The sequence below is a fragment of the Lepidothrix coronata genome, unplaced genomic scaffold, assembly GCF_001604755.1.
Source record: "Lepidothrix coronata isolate B3197 unplaced genomic scaffold, Lepidothrix_coronata-1.0 Scaffold2, whole genome shotgun sequence".
Classification (NCBI taxonomy): domain Eukaryota; kingdom Metazoa; phylum Chordata; class Aves; order Passeriformes; family Pipridae; genus Lepidothrix; species Lepidothrix coronata.
In genome coordinates, this window is record NW_016690182.1 from 11,849,395 (window position 1) to 11,870,459 (window position 21,065).

Consider the following 21,065-nt stretch of genomic DNA (forward strand, 5'->3'; position numbering starts at 1 on the left):
TATGGTTATTAGTATTGATATAGTATTTCCCTTGGCTCCCAAGAGAAAAATTGGGGAATGAATTAGGGAAAAAAAGAATACATTTCTGTGAATAATTTTTTTCCAATTCAGACGGGGTTTTTTTTTAGGAAACGGGAGGGGAAAAAAAGAAAATCTGCTTCTCAAATGTCAAGGACTTGAAAGACTAAAAATACATCACCGGAATAAATAAATTAACCCAGCCGACAGGACTGATGCTCTGCAGGCATCAGGGATTAAATAAATTCACTAAATTCAAAGTGGTATTGCAGATAAGAGCTCTTTGTGCTGCAGCATGTACAGCTTATTGATTGTAGGATTGAGGTGCTGTGCACTCTTGTAAAAGGGGCTGGGGCTGATAGGGCTTAATCCTGCCCTAATGCAGAGCCCGGTGCTCAGAGCGTGGGGCCAGCCCGGATTTCCTCATTTAGTTTAATTTGGTTTGGGGCTTGGTTTGCTGCACCCCACCTGTGCCTCTCCCTGGGCAGTGCCTGAGGGACAGGAGGCACTGCAGAAGGTGCTGACTTAGCAGGATGAGGGCTGGGGCAGGAATGCTCCTGGGAATCTGCCTGGGTTGTCTTCCATAGGGATGTGAAGCCTCGGCACCTCTCGTGTTGCATAGGGGGGCTGCAACCCCGAGCTCAGGGGATGGAGGGACCTTTTGGGGGGAGATTCTTGTTCTGCAGACCCACCTTTTGTTCCATGAGCCCACCAAGGCAGCAGGAGTGTGTGTGACCAAGGTGAAAACACTGTTCCTGTCCAGAGAAGACGGATTTTTCCGGACAAAAAGAAAAAATGGAAAGGTTTAAGTGCTGCTGGGTCAAAGCAATCCCAGAGGGGATTATACACATGGCTGGAACGAAGGTTGGTAAATTCCTGTCAACCTGTTTTCCATGGCAGAGGGGGTTTTCACCCTCCTGGTCAGACTGAACTGCCAAATTCACTCCACACTAATACAGAAGGACATTTCTTTCCTCCTTTGGAAGCTCTCCTGCCTCTGGTTCTTAGCTCAGGTCTGTGCAGGTTTCTCTGAAGAGCCAGCAGAGCTCTCCAAACACAGAATTTTATAATTTACCAAGAAAGGGAAAACCCTCCAGGCCTCTGGGAGTGTGAGAAAGCAGCTGGGCATGGCAGTGACGCTCTCATGGAGTGCTGGTCTCCTGGTCCAGGTCTCCTTGAGTCAGGTGGTCCCAGGTATCAGCACTTTCCCAGCCTCAGGGAGTCCTTGGGTGTCAGTTTTCTGGTAAAAGAGCTGATCTGACCAACAGGAAAAACTTTTATTATCGATTGTTTTCTACCAGGTATGAGGGAAAATCTCCCTGCTATGAAAGAAGGAGCTACAGGGACTTGACTTTTGGGTAACCTCCTCAAATCCCTGTATCTCTCCCTCAGGTTTGGCAAATCTCCCAATTTCCAATTTCACCAAAATCCAGCCTCTTAATCTCAAGACACATCATCTCTCCTACGTAACTCTGCCTCCTGAGCACGATCACAGGGCCTGCATTTCAACACCCAAGATTCATTAATATTTCCTGCAGAGTGTTCAGTAAGTAGCAAATAAAGCAGGAAGTGTCCCAGATGTTGGAAAGAAAAAATGGAATTATTCATTGCTTACTAACATCAAATGCTAATCTGAGAAAAGCATCCTTGAAGAAATCCTTGACTAAAATTCATCAGAGTGATGTGAAATCACTGTTTTAATTATGCATCTTTGAATGTATTTATTAGTCCCGGTTCTGATCTGACTTACAGATGTTTAACAGTGATAAGGGTCTGCTGCATCTTCGGAATTACTCGTGATTTATAATGACAAAACTTGGATCAGAATTAGGTCCTTGTCACTACTCTATAATATCCTTTCATCAAACTTCCTCACATGCAACAGATGAAAGCAAAAACGTGGTTTCTGCAATTTCAGACCTCACCACTGAGCTCGTTAGGTTGGGGTTTGAAATTTCTCCTCCAGAAATGATGATTCTCGCACAAAATGTTGTCTGCCTGAGCTCTGCTCGTCACAGGAAACTTGAGAGCAAAGGGGACTCTTTATTCCACCAGAAAGGTGTGTTTGGTTAACCTTGTGCTGGCTATAAATGTGGAGTTTTAATAGAGGAGTCAATTCTTCAGTTATGCAGCTCCATAATATCATTCTCTCCTATTGTTGTGACTCTTAGATGTATATCTATATCTAATACTGGGAGATTTGTCAAACCTATGGGAAATAGGGGGATTTGATGGGGTTACCCAAAAGCTCAGTACCAGATGACTATTGGAGAGACTGTGCTCAATACCAAAGATATTTAAAACAAAACACTCTCTATTCCAGACTGATTCAAAGCCACCTGTGTTTCCAAAGAATGATGGAGTTTTAAACTGCTGCTTGTTCTAGAGCTGATCCAGAAAGAGCAGGTCTCCAGGGATGGTTTACTCCCTAAGGCATGACTGCATGATTCAGCTCAATGTATTCCATAAATGCCTTGATGACATTAAACTAAATTTTTTAAAGAACAGATGGAGAAAGTTAATAAATATTTCATTCTATAATATAAAACTCACTTCTATATTCACAACTTCAGGGATGCTCAGCTTCACAGATACCAATAAGTCTGATGGATTTCTTGCTGCATTCTCATTCTTCTGCCCTGGTGTCTCTTATGGGATCATCATTTCTGCATGCTTGGTTTGTTTTATGGGATCAAGGAAAGGCAAGTGACTGTAAATCTTGACCTCCTCTGCTCCTGGATTATATACTTTTATTCTTTGTGACCATAAGTGTTCGTCTCCACACTGAATAGATAATTAAATGACAAAAATTATTCAAAGGGAATTTATAGTGAGAAATTATCCCTTGAAGAACTGATAGGGCACAGGCATAACCCAAGGAGATACCAGGAAAAAATCCAGTTTAGAATGGCCAAATAAAACACTGGAATATCTGTGTATTTATAAACGTCATGAAAACATCCATTTCCTGGGAAAAAACACGATCTTTACCTGCATATCCCAATTCTGTTCAAATAAAATTTCTATGAAGGGAAAACAGTGTGAATAGTGCTTAAGAACTGGAGACCAAGCCAGTTATTCATATGAAAGAACTAATCTTTCCATGTGGGAATTACAATTTCTCACTCTATGTATGCCATGAATCTTGTAAAAGAATAATTAGAACTTGCTCCAAAAGGAAAGAAATGCCAGACTTGAATAATATTTTAGGAAGAGCATTAACAAACAGTTTTATACTGCCAACAATCTTCTAGAAGAGATTTACATTCCATTATTAATTAACTGTACTGAGTCAATAGCATGACATAAAGCTCGGGAGATGTATGTTTAGCACAAACTCTGACATTCAGGAGAACTGCACACATTTGGAGGAAGTTTGATTTAAAATTTATGCAAACGAGCTCAGCAAGCAAAGACCCCACAAACTACTTCAAAGCATCCCCATCCAGCCCGAAAAACATGACAAGATCAAATCTTTGTCATCTCTCAAGTGTCTTTCCAAAGCTCCGCGTATTCAGTGTAAATTATATCCCCCCCCCCCAGCACCTGGATGGTTTGGTGTAGAATTAGGGATGCTTTGTTCTTCTGACACTGCCACGTCAGACAAGGGGCACCTGAGTGATTGGAAGAATTTAAATCTATCTAAATGGTATGGAAATTGTCCTTGTGGAGCTGACTCCTGTGCAGAGTCCGTAGAATACGAGGTGCCACGCTGAGCTGGCTCACAGGGTCGACCACAACCAAGCAAAGAAAAAATACCAGGGCTATTGTCCCCTTCCCCTTTCCCCCCAACTCTGACCATCCTTCTGGCTTAGGGTTGAGAAACCTCACAAACCTGTGTCCAGGGAAAATATTAAATTCAGAGTAACGACAAAAATTATTCCAAGGGAATTTATAGTGACAAATTATCACTTGAAGAAGTGATGGGGCACAGATAATCCAAGGAGATACCATGATATCATGCTATTGTTTCCACCTCCTTTTCCCTCAATTCTGGCCATCTTTCTGGTTTTGGGTCAAGAAACCTCACAAAACTGTCTGCAGGGAAAACATTCAATTCAGAGTAACAACAAAAATTATTCCAAAGGATTTTATAGTGAGAAATTATAAGAACTGATGGGGCACAGGCATAACCCATGGTTTCATTGTCCCCCCTCCTTTTCCCTCGACCCTGACCATCTTTCAGTTTTTAGGATGTGGATCCCCACAACACTGTGTCCAGGGAAAATATTAAATGTGGAGTAACACATTGCTGTAAAGAAATACTAATTAATTCAGGTTAAGTTTCATGCCACAGAAATTGGTTTATTCCCTTATTGAAAGTTAGGTTAGGTCCAGGTAAATTTGTATCTTCAGAATCAGGGCTTTTAAGGAAAAAAAAAAGTTTCTCGTGTTTCCCGACATCCCATTAAAAAGGTTGTCCTTTGACGTCAATTAGAGCCAGCTAAGGAAAAAAATCATCCTTAATTGCTTTTCAGAAACAGACATTAGAATGTCCCCCTTGCAGCCAGATTTGATTACCTTTTACAAGAAACAAGGATGCTGGGAATGCCATAAAACTCCGGCTCTGCTGAATATGGATGTGGGGCTCTGCTGACAATCCATGGAGCTGTTTTTCCTTGGGCTGCAGAGAAAGCTCACGCAAAGCCCACAGGCACCCCTAAACTTCTCCAAAACGTAAAAATGCTGAAGCTGGGTTTGCAGCTGGTGCTGGTTTTGGGACAGCTCTGCAACGGAGAGAGGCTGGGAGAGCTGGGGGTGTTCACCTGGAGAGAAGGATCCACAGAGACCTGAGAGCTCCTTCCAGGGCCTGAAGGGGCTCCAGGAGAGCTGGAAAGGGACCTTGGACAAGGGTGTGGAGGAACAGGACAAAGGGGACTGGCTTCCCACTGCCAGAGGGCAGGGTTAGATGGGATATTGGGAAGGAATTCCTGGCTGTGAGGGTGGTGAGGCCCTGGCACAGGTTGCCCAGAGAAGCTGTGGCTGCCCCTGGACCCCTGGAAGTGTCCAAGGCCAGGTTAGACGGGGCTTGGAGCAACCTGGGCTAGTGGAAGGTGTCCCTGCCCATGGAAGGGGGTGGAATGAGACGGATTTAAGGTCCCTCCCCACCCAAACCATTCTATGGATGCTCAGTGCTCCAGCCCTGCCTCCACGTAAGAGCGAGTGTAATTTACCCTGACGATTATAGCTACAAAAACAATCTAGTCCTCAAAAACTTGTGCCTGTTTCTTTACATCACCAAAGCCTTCTCCAAACTTGTCTTACTCCAGGGACTCCATAATGTCTCTGCCCACCAGGAAGAAGAGGAGTCCAGCCAGCAGGACCAGGGGCACCCCGGCTGCGGCGAACATGAACGACCACCCGTAGTAGACGTGCACGGGGACGTCGTCCAGGCACCTCTCGCTCCTCTCCAGCAGGATGTACTTCTGGAAGTCAGCAGCAAACTCCTTCCACATCACGAAGAGAAACACCAGCAGGAGAAATAAACCTCCTGGAAAGGGAGACAGAGATGAGTTATTGTCTGCACATGGAATACGGGAGTAAAAGTAAGAAGAGATCTCAACGGATCTCCAGTTCTCCCTGCAGGTCCTTCAGCCAAAGCTTGCTGTTGCAGCATTGTTACCCATGATGTTTCTCTGCAGGTTCCTGTGGAAGCCAAGCCCTCTTGTCCTGGAGGAGACCACACTGTGACAAGTTCCTGCCCACTGACACCTCGTGCTTTAACAATCAGGCTCTGCTACACCCGGACATGGGCACGAGGAGCCATCGTGAACACCACTCATGTTCTCAGCAGGGACCTGAATTCCTCTCCCAACGGTGCCTTTTTGCCTTTTGAATTTCTCTGAGATGAATGAGGAGACGCCAAGACTCACTTTTTCCTTTTTTATATCTACCCTTCCAAGCAGTGTTAGATCCAACTTCCAATTTAGAAATGCAAGGATATGGGAATCAGTCCTGCTGATGGCAACTGAACCTGCCACCCCCAGCAGGTACGTATGATCCTATTTTGCAAGGAAATAACACATAATAGGGTGGGAAAGGCATGTAGCCCCAAGATACCAATCTTAGATGGGCTACAAAATAACAGAGTAATTAAAAAAAAAATAATAAGCAGCTTTTACCAGGAGGCTACAAAGACTTCACATGGGCGAGTGAGACCTCCTGGCCCTCCCAGAACCAGACAGAGGAGAGCTGAGGCCACACAAAGCCTGAGCAGCGAGTGCAAGGTCAGCATCTCTCCTGGAGGGGTCTGCTCTCCTTGGAGCCTCCCTGGCCTCGCAGGATGCCCATGACCCAAACAGGTCTCCCAGGAGACCTCCCCATCTCGTATTTCCAGCTGCATTCCCGTCAAAGGTCAGCGGGAAGAGCTTGGTCACATCTGAAAAGCACGTGGTGAACATGCACCTCCTGGACCTGGGGCCTTCAGTGCCTTAATAGGAACCTCCTTTTCCCATAATCCAAGTGCTGGAGGTTTAGTTTCCCCCGTATGAAGCAGATGACAAAAACTAGAGTGGCCCAAATACTATTTACTGCATATAATTAAAAATATATATTAGTCGTAATATATGTTTAATTTAAACTGCACTCAGCAGTGATGGTGTGATGACAGGTCTGAAAGCACTTCAGTAATATCTGATCTTGGTACTTCACAGCCAGAAGCTACTATTTTTAAAAGGTGCTGTATAACATATAGATACACACACGCACATATGAAAGAAATACATCACAGCTTATAATATTTTTATGGTAGAAGTGAACAGCTCAAAATTAATTCAGTTGACAAGTTACCACACAGCTCCGTGGATGTGTTGTGGCTTCTGCAGGATTTAATTTCTCCCCTTGCCATTTTTAAATCAAAGGTAGTTGTAGTGTATTTCATTATTCTCCCTGGCAGCTTATACACTCCAAAATCCAACTCTTTTGCTAAGGAAAGGAAGGGGGTAAAGCCTGATGTTGATTTATCTGCTTAGTGATTACTGAATCCTAAGTCAGAGAAAACATGCCAGTGTTTTACTGTGATTCTGTTTATAATGGATATAAACACCCAAAAATCAGACTTACAGGAAGGTAAGAGGGTTCAAAGTGCTCATTACGAGTTACACAGAAGTTGAAGCTACCCATCCTAAACTGTCACATCCATTACACTGCCTCCCACACCCTAAAAAATGGCATCTTACCAACAAAAAATCAGCGCAACCATATGAATACCCTTTACCTCACCCTGCACTGTCATTTCAAGTGGTTTTCCCTGATGTGGAGAAGTCCTTGTGTTCGCTGGAGAGGCAGGCGAGGAGTTAAACAGCAGCTGCTGGAACATTTGCATGTTCATTGAGGTTTTGATACCACTTGAAATTAAGTGCACAAATAAATATTTTACACTTACCATGATAGTTCTATGCTTAAAATACCAATTATTCTACTGTAAGAAAACCGTCGTGTGTTTAAATAGTCGCATGTCCTTTACAAAATACAATGTATTGATAAGAAGGCAATTAAGTCTTTATTACCGATGTAATTTAAAATTAAATTAATTAGATAGCAACTGAACCTTGAAAAGTGCTCTTTTAAAGATCAATTTCTATTTCATTAACTTATAATACCTATGGTAAGAGACACAAATGAAACCGTAGCCCCAGTGGGAGAGAGAACGTGGCCTGGGAAAGTGCTCTGGAATTCTCCTGTTTTTCTTTAAATAACCAGGAATTCTGTGCTGACTTGTCCCAGGACAATTTAGATGGTGCAAGTCTCCTTTTTTTGAAGTAATCAGATCAAAACCTTCCAGTTCTTACTGAGGAGGGTGTGAAAAGTCCCACGAGTGGTGGCCCCATCCCCAACCTTGCCAGGAGCTAAGGACTGGGATTGATCCCTCCCCTTGCCCCAGGAGAAGTGCCAGGCCTTGGTAGGGAAGGATTTATTATTAAACAGGTACTGGAGGTGATGGCACGGCCGTGGCATCTAAATTAAGAATGTTTTCACACTCTGGGAAAATGACAAGAAACTGTAAAGTAAGCAGCCTTCTTCCCTGGAATAATTACAGCTGAGTGACAAAGAGTCCCTGGGATTTGCACCATGTCCTCAGCGAGAAGAGAAAATCAGAAGGGCAGGTGCAGCCAAAGGACGGTGGGAGCGCAGAGAAAGGGCAGCTCAACAAAAATTGCTCAGCTAAAAATGCCGGTTTGGAGCACTCACAAGTATTCATGAAAGTGCCTAAAATTTGTCACCCTCACAGCCATCAGCAGACTCTTCATAACGACAAAACCAGGAGCTTTCACCTCCATGTTACCAAAGTGTTTGGCATTTTTGTTTCAAAATGCTGTTTTATTTTGGATTTTTCATCTTTTGAACAGGTCTCACTTTACCACCTCCTTTCTTGGATGCTCTGGAAATTCATCCTCGTTTCCTGCCAGCTTTTGGTGTGCAGAGACAGATTCCCCCCTGCCTTGAGCAGCAAAAAGAAAAACTGAAGAAAACGCAGTTTTTCTGCCCTAAAAATGAGACTGGCATCAGCACCCACACCTGTGAGACAGGATGCATGTTGGGTTTGGGGAAGGGGAAGTGGAGACCTCATCAAACCAAACCATCCTTACAATGCTCTCAGCATCCCTGTGGTTTCTGCCGCTGGAAAATTACCCAGGTGATCTCTCTCCTTCTCTGCCTCTGTTCATCAGGATGGTACAGGAAAAAATTAACTGTGAAACTCCATCTCGGTGCTGATGAGGTCAATGGCATCTTCTGGGGAGGGGCTAATTGCAAGCAAATTGAAGTGGGGTGTTAAATCTGTCTCCTTTGAACGCTGCAGAACAAGGGACCCCGGTGGTCCATCCCCCCCTCCCAGAGCTGCATCTTCCCTGTGGGTAAATTGGAGTCGAGGTTTTCCTTTCTCTCTCTTGATTTCCTTGTGACACCTTTATAGCTGCTAATTGTAGGGACAGGTGAGTGAACTCAATCTTTAACTCTTATTCTGTGGAAGCTACTGAACTTTTGTGCAATCTGCTAATTATGACAATAATGAACTTTGACTCCTTCTCCTCTTTCACCAGTTGCCTCTTAAGGATGTTAATAATGAGGAAATGGAGGGGTGACCTTCAGCTGCCCTTCCAGAAATGTCAGCCTTTACTGCACATGGGGAGCCTCAGACTGCCAAAGTGCTGCTGGATTTGGGATAATCTGAGCAAAAAATTCAGCACTTTAACTCACAGGACTGGGAAATCTGCCTCTTTTTTTCATGCTGTTGGGTCACATTGAAGAACAGGTTAGTCCAAAAGGAATCAAAACTGAGGAGCACAAGGTAGAGAAAAGGAAGAAGTACAAGCAAAGTTGTCTCAGCATTTCAAAGAGTTTCCAAAAGCTGCAGCACAGAGTTCACCCACCCCTCTCACTGACACCGTAGTGATAATTAATCATGTTGTCATCTGACTTTTGAAACAAGGGGACAATTAGTCACCAGGCAGGATCTGCCACCCCCTCGGAAGCGCCGAAGCTCAGGCCGGGATGGCAAATACTGGAAGGGAAGCAGCACACTGGCTATTTACTTGTTGTGTATTCCAGGTTCTGGGAGCAGGCTGGCAGGGAAAGCTGCCCAGCTGGGGCAGTGGATGCACAAATGCAGCAGCAGCAAATGCCAGGTGGGCTCTGGCTGCCTTTCCCAAGTCACCCAGCAGAGGAAATCAAGGGACGTGGCTCTGGCCCTTTGAAAGGGCTCCCAGAAACACCTCCCATGGAGCAGTCCATTGGTTACAGTGCTGGCACACAGTCACATTTGTCCCCTTGAAAGGACAAAAAAAAAAGGCTTCTCAGAGAGGAAACCCAAAGGGTTTATTGAACAGTAACAACCCTCACCCTTTAGCACTGAATTCCCCTGGCACAGAGGGACACGTGTGACTCCTCAAGACCATGTGAGGCTGGTTACCCATGAATGCTTGGGAGTGAGTTTTCAATACTTTTAGAGCCTTTTGGTGGCAAAAGTTACATCATTCTGCAGTGATTAACCATGGCTGTGCCATCACAACCTCCACCAAAAGGAGGGGGTTCATGGGCAGAATGGAGTTGCCTACGAAGGATTCCCTGAGAGGTCAACGTGGTGCCCCATCTCACCACCCGACTGCCAGCCCACCTTCCCACTCTACAGATTGCCAGCATTTTCACACTTCCTCGAGGAGAGATCATTTCTGCAAGGGAGGTTAATTAACACTGACCCCCAGGCCATGATTAGAAGACAAGAAGCGCTTTCTCCTGCATCATCCCTCCCTCCACATCCTGCTGTCCCAGGGAAAGGGGTGGCTGGGGAGCTGAAGCTGTGGTGAATCTATTGTTCCTGCTGCTTAGCAGAATAATGCAAAAGATTTTTGGAAAGGATAACGAGAAAATAGCCACGGAGGGATGGAAGCTGAATCCATCAGGAAGCCAAGGCCAAGCAGGATCCAGAGACCTGAGTTCAGGATAAGCCCCCCCCAAAATAAAAGGAACAGCTGGAACACTAAGGAAACTTTGCTGAAAAACATCTTGCATCCTCCTGCTCTCATTTGGATTGAAAATACAGCAGGAAGTGTCTTCCAGCTGAACTCGTTCCCCTAACGACTGTTAATAACAATGATTGCTGTTCACATTGAAGCTGCATTAATACAAACTTCAGTTTTAACAGCAGCATCTTTGTCTAATGCCAAGAGGTTTATGTGATGCATAATCAGCTCTCTTAAAAAGTGTCACATTCTACGCCCCAGCCCTTTAATCAAGAAATAGTCAAATAAAGTGCAAAAACAATGAAAAAAAAAGAAAAAGAAAGAAGATTTTCAGTCTCACTCAACACCCTTTTCTATGATATCTCTGCCCAGCGTGCAGAGTGGACACATTCCCTGGGGACATCTGTTCCCTCCCTGGGGCCTGGGTTACGGATGGGAAGAGAAAGTTTCCTGCCTTGGTACAACCCTTGGATTTTTATCCATTATGGGGTCACAACAGCCCCATGGAAAGCTACAGGTCTGGGGCAGACTGGCTGGAAATCTGCTCGGGGGAAAAGCACCTGGGGCTGCTTGACAGTGGCTGAACACAAGCCCGGGTGGGTGAGAGGCCAAGGGCACCTGGCTTGGATCAGGAATAGTGTCACAGCCCCTGTGCCCATCCCTGTGCTGGCACTGCTGGGGCACCTCCAGTGCTGGGGGCACTTCTGGGACCCTCAGAGCAAGAGAGACATTGAGGGGCTGGAGCGTGTCCAGGGAAGGGAACAGAGCTGGGGAAGGGGCTGGAGCAGCAGGAGCAGCTGAGGGAGCTGGGGGGGGCTCAGCCTGGAGAAAAGGAGGCTCAGGGGGGACCTTCTGGCTCTGCAACCCCCGACAGGAGGGGGGAGCCGGGGGGGGTCGGGCTCTGCTCCCAGGGAACAAGGGACAGGAGGAGAGGGAACGGCCTCCAGCTGTGCCAGGAGAGGGTCAGGTTGGACATCAGGAGGAATTTCTTCCTGGAAAGGGCTGTCCAGCCCTAGCACAGCTGCCCAGGGCAGTGGTGGAGTCCCCATCCCTGGAGGGCTTTAGAAGACAGGTAGATGTGGCATCTGGGGACACAGATCAGTGTTGGGACCTTTCTTATTAAATATTTTCATTAATGTTTTCAGCTCTCCCCGAATTTGGGCACACTTAGAGCCCAAACTGAGAGCAAAGACACTGCCTCATGGTTGATTTATGCCAGATATGAGGAAGCAGGACCGGGTGGAGGATCTGTAATTAAGCTGTGGTTTTTCAGAGAAAGGCCTGATTTCATTACCAAGTTCTTCACTTGGCACAGCTCAGCTGAGATCCAGCCTGGAGCTGCTTGAGTGGCAAAAGAGCTTTTTTCTGAGTTTGAGTTCCCGGTAGTGAAGCCAGTTATTCCTCTCAAATACAGAAAAGGAAAAAGCCCAAGTGATAATTCAATGGAATCATTTGTAACTGCAGTGGGAGTAATGAATAAATGCCTATTTTTAATTCATTTTCCTGCTGTGCCACCGCTTCATCTTTTCAGGTCTCCTTAAGCCAGCCCTCCCATTTTGGATGGCAGGGTTTGCCTTTCATCCCTCTGTGGGTTTCCAGATGTTAACAACAGAGGCAGGAGCAGCCTAAATGCAAAGCCTGACTTCAGGGAACAGAGTGGGGCTGATGCTGCACAGGCTTAACACAGCTTTACTCAAATAAAAGGCTCTGCCTGTCTGGGTTGCATAGAAGAGTAGAGAAAAAAAAAAAAAAGCAGTTTTCAAAAATCTCAGCTTTGATAGGATTAAGTTCAGCCTGGAGAAGAGAAGACAGAGGGGAGACCCCATTGCAGTTACAACTTCCTCGAGAGGGGCAGAGGAGGGGCAGGACTGAGCTCTGCTCTGGGGGACCAGGGACAGGACCCCAGGGAATGGCTGGAGTTGTGTCAGGGCAGGGTCAGGTTGGATCTCAGGAAAAGGTTCTTCCCCCAGAGGCTGGTTGGGCACTGCCCAGGCTCCCCAGGGCAGTGGGCACAGCACCAAGGCTGCCAGAGCTCCAGGAGGGTTTGGATGATCCCTCAGGCACAGGGTGTGACTCTTGGGGATGGGCCTGTGCAGGGCCAGGAGTTGGACTTGATGATCCTTGTGGGTCCATTCCAGCTTGGCATATTCTGGGGTTCCGTGAAGGACTATCTTGCTAAAGCCTGACTGGGCAGAGAATAATGGAATTCCAAAATGGTTTGGGTTGAAAGGGATCTTAAAGGCCATCTCTTTCCAGGGACACCTTCCACTCATATGGCTCAGAGCTCACAGGGGTTTAATTCCAGGGAGAGGGAAGAGGGAAATCGTTTACTCCAAGCAGTGCAGCTCCCACCAGAGCTCCCGGCAGCACCTCATCCCCCTCTGCCTCCCCTGCATTCCATGCCCTTACCTGAGAGCAGGAGGAATCCACCTCCCACTTTGTAGGAGCGGGGGCTGACGAAGGGAATTCCACAGACCAGCAGGAGCCCCCCCACCAGCGCAGCAGCCACGGCCAGCAGGATGAACGCCGTCCAGAACCCTCTGTACACTGCACAACAGGAGGGGAGTCAGGCAAAGGACAGCAAAAGAGGCTTTCTTCAGTCCATCCTTGAAGATCTTGGACTTCTTTTCCAACCTTAATGACTCTGTGTTTAACCAACAGCAAAAACAACCACCTGCAATGGTGTCGTGTCAGGCAGAGCTGAGGCTCCTGCTTGGCCTGGAGCTGGTGCAAGTTCAGGGTGAATGTCATGCCCTACATAACGGGATTGGAATGAGTACAAGGGGTTGGGAGGGTTTGCCAGGGAAGCAGGCCACAAAAGGGGGGAAAGGCCACTGTGCTTAGCTGGGCCTGGAGGAGGATGGAAAAGCTTGGTAAGAAAGGAAAGAAAACAGCAAAATTTGGAGAGGTGGAATCAGCCCAGAGCTTTGTTCTGTTTTAATTAACGCTTAGGGAAGGTGCCAGGTTCCTGGTTTAAAATAAGGGCAGTGTTTGTTGGCAGGACTGCAGGGAAAGTGGGAACTCCTGATTTCCCCCATTAACGGCCTTTGTGACTGAGCAGAACAGGAGAGGGGAACAGCTGCCTCTTCATCCACTGAGCTTGGGGCTTTTGCTGTGACTTCGGGCAACCACCCCACCCGGGGCTGAGCAAGCTTGTGTCCATCACACCCCACAAGAGGGGACAGGGTGGGATTCAGTCCACTTATTTCAGCCTCCCTGCAGCCAAGTCTCTTCCAGTCACTGCTATAAACCTTAGCCAAAGGTGGTGTCTTCTAGCAGAGACCCCCCCCCCATGCCCCACTTGCTGCTCCCCTGATTTATCTGATCCCCTCAGACCAGCACATCTCACTCTGCCTGTTGTTTTTCAGAAGCTCTAGTCTGAGAGATTTAAGCCGAGCACGAGCAAGTGGGTAATGCTGAAATGATTCACACTTGAAAGAAAAATGATACCGAGGAGATGCGTTTTCCTCATTTGAAACCATTTTGTCAGGAGAGCCACTTAGGCAGAGATAAGTATCTTGAACTCTCCAAAACCACTGAATTCATTTTCATGTTTAACCTCCCGTCACCCGTTTCTCTCAGGGAGCCTCAGAGGATGCAGATAAGGCAGAATTATCTCTGGAGCAGGTAATAGCTGGAGGACCCTTCTTCTTGGACAGCCTCCTGGTCTGTCAGCACTTGCAAATGAGGATGGACTGGTTAAAAATGAAAGGAGTGTTAACTGCTCTCTGCAGCCCCCGTGGGCGCTTTGCAGGGAGTTGGGGCAGTGGAGGATCCCGGTGCTCCCACTGTCCTAAATGTGGGGGCTGAGGCACCCCCCTCATCTCCCCAGGGATCACAGGGGTGGGTGGCAGGCAGAGTTCCCTCCCCAGCACCTCCATAGAATCATTAAGGTTGGAAAAGATCTCTATGAACATCGGGATCTTCCTGGGACCTGTCCCAAGAGAGGCAGCTGGGCAGGGTTTCATAGCAGGGGCTGACAGACAAGGGCAGATGCCTCCAGCCCTTTATTTAGGACAGGAAAAAAAAGTGTGTTTATCAGCAAGACCATTCAGAAACTGGACATCATTCCTGCCTCTCCTAAGCAGGAAAAATCTCACTGCTTAATCCATGTGTTCGCTGCACATCCTGCACCCAGCTCCTCCACCTCCTCCCATCCACAGGTCCCTCGTATCCATTTGACACCACGGCGTGTTCCCCGGGGCAGGAATTCTGCACAGTGCAGCAAGAGAAACTGGCTGCTCTCCCTCACATTCTCCTACTGACAATGTGGGGGCTTTTTTAATTAATTTCTCATAACAACAACAAAAAAAAAAATAAATAAAACCTAAAAATAAAAAAAGGTACTGCTAAAGGCTAAGGAAAAGGTGAAGATGTTTGTTTGTGCAGAACGTCTGCCCTGCATCCCCGGAGGCAGCGCAGACTGATGCACACTATTTAAAGAAATCAATTCATTTCAAAAAAGATCATTGAATTAATTCTAGCTGCTGCCACCAATTTAGCAAATTAAAATTCCTAACGGCAGCTGATTCATTAAAGAACTCGGAAAATATAGAGAAACATAAATAAAAAGGGAGCTGGTTGAAAGGCAGCTCTCCAACCACGCCGTGTTCAGGGTATTAAACATAAGCCAGTCACTTATGGGGATCTTCTGACAATTTGGTCTTTAACTGATTTTCCAGTGTTTGTTTATTTTGTCTTGCAATAAATCAACACCAGAGCTCTCCCAGGAAGCCTCACTCTAGGAATGAGTCAGCACTGGGATGGGTTTGGGTTTTCTGGATGAAGCCCTTTGTCTCCAGCTCCTCTCAGTGAGCGAGGAGGTGGGACAGAGTGGTTTTAATCTCCTGCCTGGCTCATGGGAGTAGGTGCTGAGCACACAGTGGGAGGGTGCACAGCTCATGGCCAGGAACGGCAGGTCTGGAGCAGAGAAGATGTGGGAGAACATCTTGATGTGCCCACGGTTTGTGGCAGTTAACTAAGCAAGGCCAGTGTATAAAGGAGTCTTCCAAAAACCCATGCTTGGCCACAGTTACAAGGGACTGACACACATCCCAAACCTCTATCCAATCCCTTGGGAAAGGAGCTGCTGGGGGAGGAGGACAGAAACCCACCTGCAGTTGTGTCATAGGAGGGGTGGGGAAAAGGTCCAAGAGCAATGGGCATGGGGAACAGGTATCCATGCATGCAGAACTTGGGGTGTGCTTGGCTGGCTGAAAAAGAGTAAAAAAAATTCATTAAATCCCTGTTTGCTTTTGTTTTCTGCAGAATCACCATTACAGCACTCACATGGGGACGTGCTGTCGTGTAAAACCTGCAAAACCCTCACTACAATCAGAAGGCTGAGGAGGAAAGAAGGAGGGTAAATCTTGGTTAGATAAAATAAATAAAAACTGTGAGAGAGGAGGGATATCAGAGGATCTGGGTCTGCTACTGGTACATCTTCTCATTTTCATAATCTGAGTCTTAGGTGGATGTAAATCACGAAAGATGGAACAACTGAAATCAGTGTAAATATTCCCATTATTGTTTTCCTCCAGGGAATGTGCCAGAACACCTGGAAGTGGCAAAGGTGTTTGGGTACCTGAACAGGGCTCCTTACAAGATCTCCAGTTGGTGAGAAGGAAAAGCACAATTAGAACAGAAGTGCCCCATCAATATTAATACCACTGAGGCTTATCATGATTAACAGTAATAGAATGAATGTTAAATGAATTAATTAATGGCTGGCCACTTATTTAAATATGTTCCCCAGCTCAAAGGAACACTTTATAATAGGTGGACATTAGTTCATGCTAAATTGACTATGGAATACCTATTGAATTAATTATTACATCCACGAGAGCAGCAAATTAATTTGCCATGATCAATCCTATTATAATAAATACATAAAGAAGCAGCACAAATTTGCCAGTTATCAGAGTGAGTCATTTCACTTCAGGTGACATTACATTACGTATTTTTATACAATGTAATTTGATAGCAAACTCCCTCTCTCCAGCCTGTCCTTTCCTTATCAAAAACTTTGTGTGAAAAACCTCACGCGGTTCAGTTGAATGGTGGCAGTGACTATTCCTGCAAGATTTTACAGGGAACAGGTCAGGGGCTGGGGGAGACAGCAAAGTCATTTGAAATTTTAATCAATGCAGAGTAGATTTATTGTGGGAACCTGCATTATTTGCAGCCCTACGAGGCCACTGTGCTGCTCCACAACCACGTGAGCACCTCCGAGAGGATCGAAGCCCCAGCGGGCACAGGGTCAAGGTTTTAGTGGTGTTTAAATCCAACACCCTTCACTGCACAAGGGCCACCAGTCAGCAGCAGCTGGGGTCTCAGAGCAGGTTTCACCTTCTCCTTCAGTTTGTTTTTTTTTTTTTAAGAGTAAATGTGCTTTCAGAAAAAAAAACCAATAATTATTTGATATCCCTCTCTGTTTATTCTCACGTGTAATTTGAATGACCTTAAAAAAGCAAAGCAGGCAAGATCTTAAAATAAAGAGCATAAACACACGTGTTTATGGCCCTCCATGGTCCACCACTGGTCCTGAGCATGCAGACAGACACCACACATGTGTATGTCCAGCCTCCCCTGTGCTGAAATCAGTGGGAGATGGGAATGCTCAGCACCCTGATGGTGGAAAATAGGGTGGAAAACAGAAGACCAGGAAGGGCATGGGCTCAAGTTTAGCAAATTTAGCTGAACACAAACATCAAGAGGTATGTGAGGAAGGGTTGTGGAGGTATGTGAGGTGGGTTACGAGGCCACCAATTCATAAGATTTTGAAAATGATTTATTAAATGGCACAAAAATGTTTCTACATTTCTGTGAACAGCCCTCTGAGAGCAAAATCCAAGTTTAAAAAAGAGCACAGAAAGGACACAGAAAGGGTGAGCCAGGTTTGCTTTTGGGAGGGAGACAATGAGAATGAAAACCATGAAATAAAACCATCTCAGCATCCCTGGGAGCCCTCTTTGTGATCGTTTCCCACTCAAACCATGAGCAAATGCTGTGGGTACGGGGTGGTGGCATCATACTCACTGTACCAGAAGGTCCAGATGGTCTCTGGGTGGCCCTCACCAAAGAACCAGCACCTCCAGAAGAAGCCCTCGTGGTGGAAAGTGAGGATCTCCTTCCTGGACTCCGTCGGCATTTCAGCCTGTGGAGGAACAAAAGTCCAGCTGACACAGGGAAGATCAGGGTACAAAGTGTGTATTTTCTTGCTTGGACAGGTGTTGCTTTCATTTTCTGACAGAGTTTTCATTTGTCGCTTGAGTTGGTTTGGGGGAACAAGGAGGCAGCTGCTGTTCTTGGCTTTCTGTATCACAGCTCCAAAAGGTTCTGATAACAAATTATCCAAAATCCAGACCTGCACAAACCAGCTTCTTCTTTAATATCCTTAAACCACTGATGGCCAGAGGTGGATGGGTATGGCAGGGAGCTGAGCATCTGGGTGTGTTCTACTTCTTAAACCCCTTCCTTCAACCCCCAGACCAGACCTGTGAGCACAAGGTTTCGGTCTTTCCAGAAGGGAAGATACTGTAAAGTTTAGCCAAGGATTATTTATCAAAAAAATTGCTAAAACTACAGCCAAAATCAATTTTATCTTTATCATACACAGCGTGGTAAAGGAAACATGACTGCAACAGAACTATGTTTTGTGCAGGGTGGGGAATGTCCACGTGGGAATGGACCCTGTGAACTACAGAAAGGAGATGGGACTCAACAGGGAGGTGCTGGAAGGAACTTATCATAACATAGAATGGTTTGGCTTGGAAAGGACCTTAAAGACCAATCCCTTTCATGGGCAGGGACACCTTCCACTAGCCCAGGTTGCTCCAAGCCCTGTCCAACCTGGCCTTGGACACTTCCAGGGATCCAGGGGCAGCCACAGCTTCTCTGGGCAACCTGTGCCATGGCCTCACCACCCTCACGGGGAACGATTCCTTCCCAATATCCCATCTAACCCTGCCCTCTGGCAGTGGGAAGCCATTCCCCTTTGTCCTGTCCCTCCAGACCCTTGTCCAAGATCCCTCTCCAGCTCGCCTGGAGCCCCTTTAGGCACCAGAAGGGGCTCTAAGGTCTCCCTGGAGACTTTATACTCCCCTCACCTCAATGTTTTCATGCATTATGACAGATTCCAGAGCTCTGACCTGATTCCCCTTTTCCTTTCAGGATAAAACACTGACTGTGACAAGGGTAACGTTCAGCCCTGAAACCCCCTCAGCTGGGTGGCTGCTGACTTGGTGCATCCACAGCAATTCCACTGTTTGCCAGCCACTCAGCCCATCCTTATCTGTGAGGAACAGCATTCGACGGTTTAAGAAAGGACAGAGAAGGTAAAAACACAGCAACAAAAATAGAAATAATAGAAACAGTGTCTGAAATAGAAATAAAATAGCTCAGAGGGAAGAGTAAGAGCAGCTCTTATTTCTGCCTGGTGCCTTTGAAGTGGCTCTGCCTCGGTGACAGGCACGGCAACACTCGGCCAAGAGCGTATCTGAAATGTTTGAGATGCTTATTCACGGCGTGCAGTGAACCATCTCTGCTCTCTCCACTTTAAAGGACAACAAAAATGGGAAACAATTAACATTGTCACTTCCCAAGTGCTCAAAACCAGCAGCACTTCTCTGTTCACAACTCTGCCATCGCCAGGGCTTTACTGTGCTGCCTGAAATGGTAAAGATCCCCTCCCTGTTTCACCTCTTCAGGCAGTTTTTCCATCATAATGGTTTTTTTCTCAACAGAGAAAGTCATTTGGAACCATGACTCAAGCAAACAGTGCCCCACGTTTGATTGTGGGATTCTGAAATGAAAGGAAAATATTTCTTGCTGGCATCATGATGCTCACCCAGGGTGAGTCACCACACGAGGGAAAAAAATCAAACCTAATTGGATTGAACTTTGAAGTAACAAAAAGTCTGCACACAACAAGGATCTTCCTGTCATTTTGTAATTGAAGCCACACATTGATCAGCACAAAAACATTTTGGAGGAGTGGGTGGCTCGAGGAACTGAGCTGGTTGTTATTTCATTGAGGAGTCAGACAACAGCAAGTGTAGGGAAAATCCACCTTTAGAAAGGATCTGTGAACGAGTGACACCAGTCCTTGGCACTAAAACACCAAACTGTCCTTCAGAAATTATGTTTTTCACTAACTAAAATCCTCAATAAACCTTAATTTGAAAATATACAGGTCTCCTCTTGTTAGATGGGCAGGAACTTGTCAACACTGCTGTGCATTTGATGTTCACTTTTGTTTTCTGTCTCTGCTGCAGTTGTATCACTTCAGATGTAAGTGATTGCCAAGCCCCACACTTTTAAATATGAACTAGTTTTAAATGAAGAAACTACAGAGGGAGAAATCTTTTAATGGCAAATATCAGCAGATATCTTTTGTCTTTAGAGGGAAATGCTGTCAACAACTAAAGCTCTTACATTTTTGCCTTTCATTCCCTAATGTTCATATCTGCCAGATTACAGAGGTGCTGTCTTAATGTTTCCTAGACACACTTGACTTCAGTCAAAATGCTCAATGCCATGGAAAAGCCTGTTTGCATTTTAAAAAATTGAAAGTTCTAGCTCGGGCTGACGTTTTACATTAACAGGTCACTTTGAGCAAAAATATTGTCACGGACTTAAAAATTTTAAATTATTTACAGAAGTTAATTGAGCAAGACAAGATTCCAGAGCAAGACAAGATCCCAGAGCTCACCTCCCCGGTGCTCAGAGTGCTGTTCTCATGCTCGAAGACGCCGCAGGTCTCCGTAGCCAGGAGCCAATAATCCGTCCCAAAGGCGACGAGGAAGAGCAAGACGCCGGTGCCGCCGAGGATCCCGGCTGCCAGGGCAGCTATGCCAGCCTTCATGGGGCACCACGAGGGAATGGGGGATCAGAAAAGAAGAAAACCCCTAATTTTTCCTGGGTGGCTGGAAGAGAGGGGCGAGAGGAGTGCTATTTTTGGCCATGGGGGATGATCTCCTGGCTGGTATGAGTTTCAGTGGGTGGTGGAACGGGACTAAGAAAAGCAGATGACCTGGTGGAACCAAACAGCTGTGGCATTAAGGATCATGACAAATCGCTCTGGAGGCAGAGCAGGAAGGGTTCCAAGTGAACACATGGCTGCTCGTGTCAGAGGAGAGGAGTAGGGAGCCCTCAGTCACGGTGCACAACTCCCCGGACACCAGGGAGTTTTTAACAGCCTTTCTGCACAGATTAACAGAAGAAGAGCCTGGTGTGAGCAGAGATGAACTAAAATATCTACACCACACCCTGGAGCCCTCAGTGTCCTCAGCCTTTGCTGTGAGACACCTCCAGCTGTGTCCTCACAAGTGCAGTAGAAGTGGCACTTCTGGAACGTGCTTCTCCTTCTTCCTCAGAACAAAACACACCTTTCACACAGAGTAACCCCAGAGATCCAAGAATAACCCTGAAATACTGGTGATATCCTAAATATCCCGGCCCTCTTGGAAGAGATGCACTCAACCAATGCAAACACCTCTACACCAGGCAGGTCCACATCAAGCCACACCAAGCAGATGGACACACCAACACACCTGGGGTGTCTTGCTGTGCAGCTGTAGGATGATG

General features: G+C 46.3%; 1 protein-coding gene across 2 annotated transcripts; it reads right to left on the reverse strand.

Moving 5' to 3' along the window:
* Window positions 1-5,095: 5,095 nt before the first annotated feature.
* On the reverse strand, window positions 5,096-20,454 carry LOC108498690 (transmembrane protein 182-like). Of its 2 annotated transcripts, none has more exons than XM_017817704.1 (5): window positions 20,191-20,449; window positions 17,517-17,634; window positions 15,593-15,691; window positions 12,888-13,025; window positions 5,096-5,509 (listed from the first exon to the last, which is right to left on the reverse strand). In XM_017817704.1, exons 1-5 carry the CDS (start codon window positions 20,341-20,343, stop codon window positions 5,280-5,282), a joined length of 738 nt encoding a protein of 245 aa, XP_017673193.1. In that variant the 5' UTR covers window positions 20,344-20,449; the 3' UTR covers window positions 5,096-5,279. The 2 variants fall into 2 exon arrangements, with proteins under 2 accessions (XP_017673193.1, XP_017673202.1); XM_017817713.1 differs by lacking the exon at window positions 5,096-5,509 and adding an exon at window positions 6,635-6,942 and having other exon boundaries at window positions 20,191-20,454.
* Between the last annotated feature and the right edge of the window lie 611 nt (window positions 20,455-21,065).

What these genes read in the sequence shown, in the direction of transcription:
- LOC108498690 (XM_017817704.1), bottom strand. Translation starts at nt 20,343, where the DNA reads ATGAAGGCTGGCATAGCTGCCCTGGCAGCCGGGATCCTCGGCGGCACC. An exon ending in CATCTGGACCTTCTGGTACA is followed by an intron (nt 15,692 to 17,516) that starts GTGAGTATGATG and finishes ACTCTTTTTCAG; the next exon opens with CCAGCCAAGCACACCCCAAG. An exon ending in TGGATTCCTCCTGCTCTCAG is followed by an intron (nt 5,510 to 12,887) that starts GTAAGGGCATGG and finishes CTCCCTTTCCAG; the next exon opens with GAGGTTTATTTCTCCTGCTG.